General features: G+C 35.1%; 1 protein-coding gene across 5 annotated transcripts in view; it reads left to right on the forward strand.

The window, feature by feature from the left end:
* The window catches only part of TRRAP (transformation/transcription domain associated protein), a 102,013-nt gene that overhangs the window by 70,220 nt on the left and 18,728 nt on the right, over positions 1-13,065 (forward strand). For 3 of the 5 annotated variants that reach the window (XM_049790935.1, XM_049790934.1, XM_049790936.1), the window contains 7 exons: positions 2,494-2,722; positions 2,951-3,216; positions 3,980-4,080; positions 6,864-7,065; positions 8,226-8,390; positions 10,836-10,926; positions 12,579-12,778. In XM_049790935.1, coding sequence (XP_049646892.1) covers positions 2,494-2,722; positions 2,951-3,216; positions 3,980-4,080; positions 6,864-7,065; positions 8,226-8,390; positions 10,836-10,926; positions 12,579-12,778 — 1,254 coding nt within the window. The remainder of the gene's footprint in view (positions 1-2,493; positions 2,723-2,950; positions 3,217-3,979; positions 4,081-6,863; positions 7,066-8,225; positions 8,391-10,835; positions 10,927-12,578; positions 12,779-13,065) is intronic. The other 2 variants (XM_049790937.1, XM_049790938.1) reach the window with 1 other exon arrangement.

Consider the following 13,065-nt stretch of genomic DNA (forward strand, 5'->3'; position numbering starts at 1 on the left):
GCTTCCAGAAGCTTCTTGAAAATGAACTTTGTGTCCTCTGATTTGTATTGTACAGCTGCAGCCAGAGTATGGAAGTGGGGCTGGAGCAGGATTGTGTTCAGTTTGTCATGCAGTATGTGATCTGGACAAAACATGCCATTCATTTGTCACTTAGGCTCAGCGTGTCCCTGTTTAGGTGTCCTGATAAACATGTACCTGACAAAGATTAGCTCTTGTTACTCTTGAGGCAACCTTTCGTCTCCAGGGGAGAAATTCTGGAATATCTCAGTGCAACACAATCTGAAATTTCATAACAGGGATGCATTTCTTGATGGACCATTGCTCGGAGAACTATGAATGAACCTTACATGTAGAAATGCAGAGGACCTTGCTTTCTGAGTTCTGTTTGATATAGCACCTTCTCTAATTCTGTTTAAGATCAGTAGTTTCACCCTGTGTGTCATGCCTGGTGTGATCTGTAAGTAACTAAATCTGCATGATCTAAGTAAGGTACCTCTGCTAAAATGACTGTACTTGTGGGTAGAGCTTACACAGCAGCCTATACCTTTGAATTTTTATAGTATAAGTTGATGCATCAGATCAAGTGAATCAGTATGGAAGTGTTCTCCATATTGAGAGGAAGTTGTCACGTAAATAGATGCAATGCTTCATTTGTTTGAGCTGATACAATACCACTAGAAGGCTTGATGAAATTAATTCCTTCCTGCTAAATTTTCACTGATATTCAAGTTTTTCCTCCCCTAAGAATGGCAGTATCTGCAGCATGAAATGATTAGTATTGCTAAATAAAGTATTTAAATGCTTTCAGATATCAATTAAAACAAGCTTTTAAAGTAATCTAATATGTATATATCCTTCATGAAGAAATGATAAATCAGTCAATGACTGACAGAGGTACAAATGCAGCCATGAATTTGCACTGCAGTAATTACTTTTTCTTAATATCAGATAGTATGTGATTAAATACCTGTGAGAAAATTAAATTTACGTGATGAATGGGTGTAGGATCAAGGTTAAGCTATTGTGAGAGCTGATACTGAGATGATTGTAGGAAAATATTACTTTGTTTAATTTATTTTGTTTAAAGAGATTTCACTCTGTAAATTTGGACTGCTTTTTTTTTTTTTCCCAAATAGTTATCTTATTTGGTTGATTAACAATGAATACAACTGTTATCTGCCAAGTAGTAGCTTGGAGAATACTACATTGGTTTTATTGTACTACAGGTAATTAAATTCCATTAAAGTTTGTGGGCCTTTTCTTTAGGTTGTTGAAGTTTCAACAAAATGTCCGCTGCCTTTACTAGGTTTGAGACTACTGCCATCTTCTGTTTGTTCCTCTCATTAATTTGAAGATAGTAGATGTCAGTGAAAAACCGTTCTAAACTTAAGTAACTTCTCAAAGCTAAGGTCTTCGCAGAATCTCTTAAAGTAACACCTTCAGGAGCACGTAGATAGTATTTCTGTACATTCAAGTTTCTACCAAGAAGTCAAATCATGACCAGGGAACTTAGGCTAGTAAGTTCTGTTGAAAGTTTTGGGGTTTAATTCATGAAAGTTCTGTTAGAAGTTTTTTTTAAGGTCACTATTCTTACTTGATCCTTGTTTTTTAGCACACTGTATATATATTTACTTGCTTTTCTATGATTAGGGTCGATGTAGTAAGTTCAAACCTGTATGCTACAATTTAATTCTAACCTGTGGTTTTATTTAGATGTGTGTGGGAAAAAGGATGGGGGTGAAGAAAAAGTGTGGGGTTTTTGTGGTCGTTTTTTTTGTTGTTGTTGGTTTTTTTTTAAGAAAAAAGTGCTTCTTAAAAGCAAGACACTACCATTTGAGGGATAATTTGTGCCAAGCATTTGCATTTAAAATAAAAGAAAGGATGAGGGTATCTTTATCTTAATAGTTTAAAGGAAAGACATGTCATAGTTGCCCAAAGTTGAACCTGACAAGCAAACTTGGCAAGGAAACCCGTAGTATTACAGGAAGAACACATTAAGTATAGATCAGTAATGTCTTTTTGCAACGAAATAATGTTAGGGCATTCAGATTTTTTCAGAATGAGGCGTGCATGAAATGAACTGCTTGATACTTGTACTCCATCCGTGGAGAAGAGGGGAGTGTGAATTTATTCAGGGATGTTTTGCAAGCATGCAAGACAGTACTTTTTGGCACCTTTATTTTTTAGTAAACAAACATTATTTTAAGACTAGCGACCCATTGGTATAAATTCAGTGGATGAATTCAATGTTTCAGTCAGTGACTAAAGCGTTGAATGAATCTCGGATATTTTTTTTTTTTGCTATTTTGTTAATGATTGGATTGGTTAAAGGTCATTTATGCAACTAATAGTCAGCTCCTTAAAACAGCATAGTTTCATTTTTACTTGATCATTTAAAGGTGGCATCATTCATGGACACCTTTTTCTAACAATGAAATTGGCCAGCTTATTGTACTAACCTTTATGATATTTATATTGTTTAATGTTTTCTAGGCAGCACAGCAAATAATTGAACTTCAAGAAGCAGCCCAAATAAATGCAGGATTGCAACCAACTAATCTGGGGAGGAACAACAGCTTACATGATATGAAGACTGTTGTAAAGACTTGGAGGAACAGGTTACCTATTGTGTCAGATGATTTATCCCACTGGAGCAGCATTTTCATGTGGAGACAACATCATTACCAGGGTAAAACTGCCTGGTCCAGCATGCATTCATCATGTAATTTTCCAGACAACACATTGTTTGAAATAAGTTCTTTGTATTTTTTTTTTTATTTATTTAAACATACAGGAATGTTGTTGATTTTGACAAGTGGGGTTTTTATTCAATTTCCATTTAAGTGTGTCATTATCTTAAGTCATTATTTCATATATATTGCTGTGTAAGGTATTGCTGTATATATATAATGTTATTTATAATGACAAACTTTTCACGTTTTATTTCTAGCCATTGTAACAGCATATGAAAATAGTTCTCAGCATGATCCTAGTTCCAATAACGCGATGTTGGGAGTTCATGCTTCTGCATCGGCAATTATCCAGTATGGAAAGATAGCTCGAAAACAAGGGCTGGTCAACGTAGCTCTGGATATACTGAGTCGCATTCATACTATTCCAACCGTGCCCATTGTGGACTGCTTTCAGAAGATTCGCCAGCAAGTTAAATGTTATCTTCAGCTGGCTGGAGTCATGGGCAAAAATGAATGTATGCAGGTACAGTAGCTTTATCTCTGAAGTTGTTGGTGGAACTTGGAGGATTACAAGGGCCATCAGATACATAGATTTAAATAAACTGCCTGTATACAGAACAGGGTCTGAATTTTGTTGGCTGTGTTATACCATGCATAGAGTGTTGCTTTAAGTAATGCTGCTAGTCAAAAGCAGTCATTACCCTCTTTAAACTGAATACTTTGAATATATTAAAAATTATCTGAATAAAAAGTAAAGTGGAAGTATGTTTTTTTAAATCTTACAAGATAGAAAAATGGGAGGGACTTAGAAAGTGATATTATTTGCAATAGGAAGAAACAACAGTATTGCAAGACTAACTGAAACTCTGAGTCAGTTTTGAGTTTCTGACTCATGAGTGATGGATGCTGGCAAACTGAAGTAAAATTGTATGTGTTAAAAGGAAAGGAAAAAATGTGATTGTAGGTAAAACCCACTAACATGATTAAAAGTCAGCAAACTGGGACCTTATAAAAATTATGTAATATAATACAAATAATAATAATACAAAAAACCCCAAGGTAACCCATCACCTGATGAATGCTGTCTATACTATCTAATAGTTTTGCGTAGGCCAGTGGAAACTTAAAATTGTTGTCAGTCCAGATTTTTTAAAATAAAAATTAAATACTAGAAACTCGTGGTATTTAAATTTCAAGAGAATATTTTGGCTGTTGGTTTATGGCACTTTCATCTTAATAAAACCTTCAATTTTAGAAGGCTTTTCTCACTAACGCATATTTAACAGGGTCTTGAAGTTATTGAATCAACCAATCTGAAGTACTTCACCAAGGAGATGACTGCTGAGTTTTATGCATTGAAGGGAATGTTCTTGGCACAGATTAACAAGTAAGTATGTTGGCTGGAAGAGGAACTAGGACACATCTGAGAAAAATGCAGCTGAAGTATTTCAACACAGTATTTGAGCAGTAGAGTTGTTCCATATGTGTATACCAGCCTAAAATTTGTCACAACTGTATAAGAAAGTAGAAGTATACATGAGAGTTCCTTTGAAGTTTGAAGATGTAATGGTTGGTGATATTTCTAAGTATTGTAGGAAAGAACTAGTTAAAGCAAACATTGCACCATTTCTTTTTAAAACAGTTTTGTATTTCAAGGGGTGAGATGTGAAGGGGCAGGGAAGAATAGGTTTGTCCAAAGCTTTGCAGCTTAAGTTTTTGGTCCGTCCGTCCATCCCCCCCACCCCCAACCCCCCCCCCCCAACCCCCCCGGCTTCTGTGAATACTGAGACAAACTTATGTCTAACTGACGTCTTAGTATAGTTGATGAAAGGAGGTTGCTTTAATTATGTTCTTAATGTAAATATCACACATAAAACCAGGGGGGGGGAAAAGTTCAGTCTATAAGCTTACAGCTACTTAAAACTAGCCTACATCTTTGTTTCTCTCATTTCTGTTTCATTGTCATTGTATATGTCCCATTAATAGCTGCAACTGGTCAAGGCACAAGAAAATGTGTGGTGGTATAGTTCAGAGTGCTTTGTTAAATCTGCTGTGTGATGCAATATGGAAATGTAACACTCATTTCAGATAATTCAATTGAAAAGACTAATGTAGTGTGCATGGGAGACATCTTGTATCGCAGTAATTAAACACCTAGGTGCAAGCCTTGCTTTCATGTGACTACTTTTGTAATATTTTTGCTTTATGCTGACAGGCATCTTACTATTTTGAGGGAGATCTTTCTTTAATTCAGTAAACAAATGTCTTAGCAGTCAAACTTTCTTCGGTGATGCCAAAAAACTGCTTCAGATCTCAACAACTTTTAGTATGCATGGTATTTAATGGCAGTATTGCTACATGTTACATATGGGTGGAATAATTCCTTTACCGCTACATTGTGGACACTTATGGAATGAAATCCATCAGGTTTTAAGCTGTACGCTGCAACCTCCCATAGCAATTTAAGTCAGGAAATGATGAATACCTTCTTGTGTAGATACAAGAGAGAATTTTAAATAGGCAGAATGCAATTACTTTGATGGAAGGTGCAGTGGGCTTTTTTTATGTCCGTAAGCGAGCTTACTTTCAGCTGAGGTGTAAAGACAAGAAAGTGTACCTCCCCCCATCTTTTCTAATTTTTTTTTAAATTCACACAGATAAAGTAAAAGGCAGCTAAACTGTCTCTATTTGTTCTTTCAGGGTGAAATGGATAAAGGTTTCAGTTTAAAACATGGTTCTGATGTACTTACAGTTTCTTAACCTTACCAAAAAACATACAGGCATTTTAGCACCGGAGTTAAGGTCAGGAATTTATGAAGGTTACAGTTAGGAACAATGGCAGTGTTGAACCTGAGAATGTGTGACTACTGATTACCTGTGTGTCAACTAAACTGGAAGTTAAAGGTCACCTTTGCTCTTGCATCTGCCTGTGCTGCCCATTTGCTGAGCAAGGTGATAGAAACCATTTTTAAAAAGTCATCTCGGGTGTCAAGAATGATGGATTGTAGAGAAGGAGAAAAGAAAACCAACTGAAAAGTCCTCTTTTTATAAAGGAGAAGTAGTGATACAAAGCCATCTATCAGGCTGCTGCTGTGGTAGTTCACTTCAAAACCTCAATCTAGGGTGCAGAAAGCCTCTGAAAGCAAGTAACGTATTAATGTAACATAGAAACTAGTATATACTTTGACAGACAAAGTTGCTTTCCTTTTTATAGTTTTGCTTCAATAGCTGGTCATTTTAATTTATCACTGTAATCCTCTAAGCTGATATTATTAGATAAAAATACTTTACAGTTAATTTTAAAAAATTTAGTCACACAAGCATTACGTTACTTTTTTATGGTTTATTTCCACGCTTATTCTGTAAAGGAGAAGTGAGGCACTTTCTATTAATAAGGAATCTTGCAGTGCTTTAAAAGTATCTTTATTTCAGTAATGTGTATGTGAGTTTTCTCTTCCTTTATTTTTATGCCTGAAAAGTTACATAGATTCAGGGGCTGTATATATATTGGGATGAATCATGCCAAATCTTGGAATAGGAACACGTGAGGAAACCTGGAGAAGACTTCAGAAGTATCAAACAAATAATCTTGTGGTTACCAAGAACTGTGTGATTAACCTTCATATTCCTTCACTTTTCCAGTTGTAAAATAAACTTTTAAAGCTGTGGGGATGACTAACTGACTTTTTCCAGATGACGTTGATTGTAAATTTTTTCATGACTTTGGTGGGAGAACAGTTAGGTAAGGTGTAGTCCTCCAAAAGATAGCTAATATGACATCTTCCCAACGTTGCTTTTTCTTACTGCCTTTTTTGATTAGCAGAGAAGGACTTTTTAATGCATTTGCTTCTGTTCTTCTTGTGTTATCATTTCTTCTTCTTTCTCGCAGTATCATTGCTTGGGTTGCAACTGCAGTGCACTGAACTTGTTTGTTTTTTCAAGGAGTATCTGGAGATCTTAGACACTTACATAATTGTTCCCACTATAAAGCATTTACTTTCATAGGTGCTGAACTTTAAGACAAAACAGTCATCAGGGACCTTACTAGAGAACTTAATGTAAAAATATCATTAAGAAAGTAATTGAGTACCCTATCAGAAATCTGACTCTTACATAATTTAGTAACTTTTTGTTAGTATAAAACTAATATTCTTACTTGCCACAATGCAGGTCTGAAGAAGCAAACAAAGCTTTTTCTGCAGCTGTGCAAATGCATGATGTACTAGTGAAAGCATGGGCGATGTGGGGTGATTACCTGGAGAATATCTTTGTGAAAGAACGTCAGCTTCATCTGGGTGTGTCTGCTATTACTTGCTACCTGCATGCATGTCGTCATCAGAATGAGAGTAAATCAAGAAAATACTTGGCAAAGGTAAGATCTAGACGTTTAAAAAAGAATTGGAGCTCCACCCCTTCAGAAAAGGCTGGATAATGTTCAATGCCCAAATTCATGCAATTAGAGAAATATCAGTTACTGATGGAAAGCTTTAATTTAGGTGGAAAGTCTGCATGTGATTGCTGTTGAGTCACTGCATGTAACTCAACTTGGGTTTTTCTACTTCATTGGGATATCTGGAGTTTTCTTTAGGTATGGAACCTTTTTATGGGAGAAAGGGTGAAAATCACATCCATTCTTCTCAAAATCACAATCGCATTTCTTCTATATAATGCAGTGAAATATCTGCAGAAAGGCATCCTTTGGTCCTTTAAAAAGTAACATAATTTGATGTCTGTTTATCATTACTATGGATAATTCATATTAACTTTTACCTCAGTGTTGCATTTTACTCCAAATAAGCCTTTTCTCGTAAATTTTTACTCTAATTCAACAAGATTTCAGCCAAAAAAAGCTATTTGTAGTATGTATTTTTTAGTTTGAGCGTATTTACTTTAATCTCTCTCATGAAGAAAATTAAAAAAAATGATAGCAGACTGTGGAAGACAATCTGAAACATGAAACAAACACAGAAAATATTTTTTTAGATTAAAAGGTGGTCTCGATAGCACTCTGAAGTTTGTTATTCTCCCTGTCTGGTTGCGTAAGTGTTAGTGATTTTTAGTCAGTGCTTAATATATTTGTATTTAAATTAAACTGTAGAAAAAGTATTAGGGGTGGACAGTTAAAATAAAAGCACTCAAAGAAATACTCTCAAGTTCTTGCATCAAAGTTAATTTATCTGAATAGCATATTTTAGGTTGTACAAATACGCCTCATTTTCCACCCTCCTTCCTTCCCCCAATCAAAACCCCAAAGAATTTGTGGAATGCAGTCATGTTCCTTTGCTTTTTCTGTCTTGTTTCATAGCAAGTAGTACACTTAGGTATTTTTTACATCCTTTAAATATTATTTCTAAGGGAAAAAATGACATTGGCCAGGCATAATGAATGTAAGCTCTTGTGTCTGAGGCAACTTTAGCACTTCGAAGGACTCCGTTATCATATTAAGAAGATATCTGTGGGTTTTTGTGCATTATGATGATTGATGTGTCTTGAATTTAAGGGCTGAGATGTCCTCTTGAAATTCTCTTTCAGGTTCTTTGGCTACTGAGTTTTGATGACGATAAGAACACCTTAGCAGATGCAGTAGACAAGTACTGTATTGGTGTCCCACCCATTCAGTGGCTGGCCTGGATTCCACAGCTGTTGACATGCCTGGTTGGCTCAGAGGGCAAACTCCTTCTGAACCTTATTAGTCAGGTACAGAAGATAATCACATTATTGTCTGTAATCTTTGTTTTTAAGATGAGATACAAATATTTTTCAAAGCAAATTAAGAAAATGCCAAGCTTTAAAAATGCTATTTTTTGCAACTGTTGATGAGTTAAAAAATGGTAATTTATAAGCAGAATATTTTAAATTTCAAAGTAAGTGTTACTTAATGAGATTAAATCCAGTGAAATTGCATGCCATGTCTGCATGAGACATTATAGCTTTCCCTCTGGAATTCTATTTATTACATTTCTGTGAACATTATAGAACACATTTAGAAATAGTTAAATGCTTGTAACGTAGGAGCAGGGATAAAGAGTTGTTAGCTTTAGTGACTAAAGGGCAAACTATTTCATTAGTGCTTTGTTTTTTTAGACTTGATTTTAAAAAACAAGGCTCTGTCTGTCACCATCAGAAATCTTACCAGGGCTTTGTAAATTTTCACTTGAAGTTTAGCATGACAAATGATTAGACAAATAAGGATAAGGTTTTTAATGAGTTAGATGAAGAAACTGACTTCCTGGATTTGTACCTCTGAAGTGATAGATAATGAGTTTTGATTAATTGTGCTTTGGGATTTTACTGCCTATTGCTGTTTGCTCTGAAGCAGAATCTAAGAATAGAATATATACCTGTATCTCAGTATAAATTTGGTTTAAGCATGTCTGTAGACTAAGGGAGAATAAGTGACATCTTTCTGTTAATGTGTTTTTAGATACTGTTTTGTTACTGTTCAGTGTGAACAGGGTTCAAATGTTTCAGGGTTCATGGTCTAACTTCAGCTCTGTTTTAGCATGTGCACAAGCTGGAAACATTTTGATGTTTGTTCATTCAGGTTAATGTAAAACAATTGTGAAGTCTTATTATTGTACAGGTGAACATACAAAGCTGTCATGGTAGCCTGTACCTCAGGCCACTTCTGTCTGCAGTGCTCTGCTGTATCTTGAAAACTGGCATAGGGCAACTGTTGTGCTGAATTCCTCACAGTATTCTTTTTCTTTCCTTCCCTCCACTCCAGATTTTTGAGATACGGGCTTCATGATCCATATGGGTCCCTTCCAACTTGGGATGTTCTATGATATCCAGCTGCTTTTACACTATCCCCTATCTTTGCTCTTTCAAAACTCTGAGAACGTATATTTTTGTAGAGAGAGAATATGTCCATGTGTGTTTGCACATGCATTGATACTTGTGTACATAAATCTAGATAAGTATGTGCGTGCATATGTATATATATGTTTCCTTCTCTCTCTCCATAAAATTAAAATGAAACTCTGAAGAGACCATGCACCCAAACAGCTTAAGAAAGCAAAGTAGCTAAGGCAAAAGTTCTGATACATGTGGATTGGTATTGTCTTGCAAAAATTATTTCAATGAGTTGTAGACACTTTTTATTTGTTGAGATACGTCTAAAATTTTTAGAAATGAGTGCCTACTTGGAAGTCTTACTGTAGTCAGAGCTTAGGCTCATAAATATCACAGATATTTTTGTTTATCTTGCCTTTAAACTTCAGGACCATAGAAGGAATATAAAATAAAAAAATAACGAATTTTCTGTGTTACTAGTTTAAAACTCTAAGTTTGCAGAAGTACTAGAACCTAAACTTACAATTGTCTTCAAATAATTTACTCTTCAATTACAGCATGAAGCATATGTATGTCACGTTAGTAATCTGCCATAAATACCATGTTACTGAACAGTTAAATGCCATTGCAAAATTTCTACCCCTTACCATACCCATTTGGATGGAGAAAGAATCCACGATGTAATAAAATTGTGGCTGGAGTAGTCTCTAATCATGTCTTAAGATGTGCTTTACCATGGGTAGTACTTACACACATTGTTTCTTTCCTTTAATAGATACTGAGATTTACAAATTTTAAAGTGGATGCTGAATGTTAATATCTCCTTAGCTTTTTTTTTAATGGAGGCCATAAAGTCTCTTTTATTTTTGGGTGAAATTGGTATCCCCTTACATTAAGTGCCACAATTAGGTGGAGTAAAGTTACTCTCTAATGGGTTTTCTTATCAAGTATCATGGGGCTCACTGGGAATTGTGGCCTAATTTAAAGACTAACTGCTGTCATTATGTCTGTTTTTCTTCCATTATGTACATGAGTAAGATCTTTGAGCTGGCCCAGCTAGTACCCTGGCATTATGCTGTTTTCAGATTTATTAGGCAATATGATCTGGAAGCCTTAATTAGGTAATGCCTTGTCAGTGTGTGTGTGTGGAGTTACCATTTCATTCTCTTTGGGTTTCTGTTACTGAAAGAATCTTTAATTTCCTAGTTTTCCATAAACCGTTGTTTAAAACAAGGACCTGATTATTACCAAATTGCACTCATTTATGAAGAGAATATGTACATGTTGATCTGAACTATAGTCAGTTTTTCTTAACTGAGAAATATGTATATGTGTATCTCCAAATAGGTGGGAAGAGTCTATCCTCAAGCTGTCTACTTCCCTATCAGGACCCTCTATTTGACCTTGAAGATAGAACAACGAGAGCGCTACAAAAGTGGTGAGCTTGATAATGATCAAATTGTTTGGGCTTTTTGTAACTTAGTTATTATTTTGAGTTTCACCTGATTTTACTGGGAAAATAGATTCTCTAGAAAACATACCAACTTATCAAGGCTAAGGAAAAAAATTCTTGATAAACTTTGCTTGCATTCATTTGTTTCTGTGAAGTTAGCTCAAGCCATGTGTAGATTTGTCTTGAATTTTCTTGAATAAGTTTCACCTCCTTTGTTCTCATGTCACCTTAATAATTAAGAACCCATGTTGTTTACTGGGTTTTTTTATCTTTAAGAATTGGTGGAGAGGTAGAAAATTCTTGGATTACAAATACAGAAGAGCATCATAGTTTTCTAAGATGTTCTAGTCTAATTTTGGTTGGAAAAATGAACCATGCAACATTCGTTTTCTTTTCAAGTGACTCAAACCTTTAAAAATAATTTTATAAAAGATGAGTTTATGTAACTCAAGTGAGGTAAACTGCTTTGAATAACCTGTACTTTAACGTGTCCATAATAACTTATTATGGTGAATTTTCAAATAAAATGAGCATCTAAGTTCACACAAAATAATACTAGTTTTGGCTTTGAAGAAATGGTTGGGAGATGGGGCAACTTGCACAACACCTTTCTTTCCAAGAACAAATCCTATTTAGAATTGTTATGTCAAATGATGCCACAGAATTTAGTTGTTCTTTTGTCCCATACAATCTCCTGGGAATCCCAGGAGAGCTACTTGAAGAACTTTCCCTCCTGTTGCATATTCTTTGTTACAAAGTGCATTGTTTATTTAATTGCCCTTTTCACTTGGGAATTGATTCACTAAATTTCTGCATAAAATTTTGAAGTGCAGTAATTAAATGATGTCTTACTTTTCTTTGGGTCTTGCTTTGGAGGAGGAGGAGATGCCTGCATACCATAATACTTCACTACATTCATATCCAGTGACAGAGGTTTCTCTGCCAAATTCTTGGTATTGCTACATGCACAATTAGTGATAACCAATAAAATATTTTTGTAGAGGTTCTGCCACAAACTTACTGCTCTGTTGGTGGGTTGTGTGAAGTAGTGGGGGGTCATCTGATAAAGAAGACTCTGTGCTTAATCACTGACTGATATAGTTGTAATGCAAGAGATCAATTGTATTAAAAGATACGCTCTACAACAATTTGTGTGTTATTGGCACCAGCATGTTTATTCTTCAGTTACGTGTGAGGGATATCCCCAAAAGGGAAGGAAGCAAACCCCCCATAATTTAAAGAATTTGATCCTATGTGAAACCATGTCAGTTACCTCAAGAGCATGGTTAGGTAGTGTGAAAGCTAAGGCTATACCTCCTGTGAGGTTTTTGAAGAGTGTTTATATTGATTTAACTTCAGGAAGTCTGTACCACTGAACAGGCATTGGAGCAGAATTTTCTTTCTAAAAAACAAATCTGCTTTCTAAAAAAAAAAATTTTTTTCTCAGATTTTCTGAAATTCACTAGATAATACACTAATACTTAATGCAAAGCTAAAGCAAATTCTTGGAACATTTTGTTTTATGTCATGCAGGCATGTGTCAAGTTTATGAAAGGTAATTTTTACTTTTTTTTTTTTTTTTTTTTTTTTTTTTTTTTTTTTTTTTTTTTTTTTTTTTTACATTTTCCACTTTCTAGATTCCGGGCAACAACAGCCAAGTTCAGTTGGAAATCAGTCCCACTCTGCTTCAGATCCTGGGCCAATCAGAGCCACTGCACCAATGTGGCGATGCAGCAGAATTATGCATATGCAGCGAGAATTACATCCAACACTTTTGTCTTCTCTGGAAGGCATTGTAGATCAGATGGTCTGGTTCAGAGAGAATTGGCATGAAGAGGTATTTGGCTTTAATACACCTTCATACATGTGTATCCTCTAAGGAAAAGTTAGCTGCAAAATATTTATCTAGAATTATTTTTAAACATTAAAACATAACTATTTGTTTTGATTAGTAAACTGATGTATTTGTAGAACTGATTGTTCTGTTTGGAATTTTAAGGATCTTGGTTATTTCTGGAAGCAATACAGAGGTTTCCCCGAACTATTTAATTTGATAAATGTTTCTAGGACTTAAGCTGTTGCTTGCGTTAACTGAAAATTTATATTTTTGCACTAAGTTTCACA

The sequence above is a fragment of the Accipiter gentilis genome, chromosome 33 (assembly GCF_929443795.1).
Source record: "Accipiter gentilis chromosome 33, bAccGen1.1, whole genome shotgun sequence".
NCBI classification, from domain to species: Eukaryota; Metazoa; Chordata; class Aves; order Accipitriformes; family Accipitridae; genus Astur; species Astur gentilis.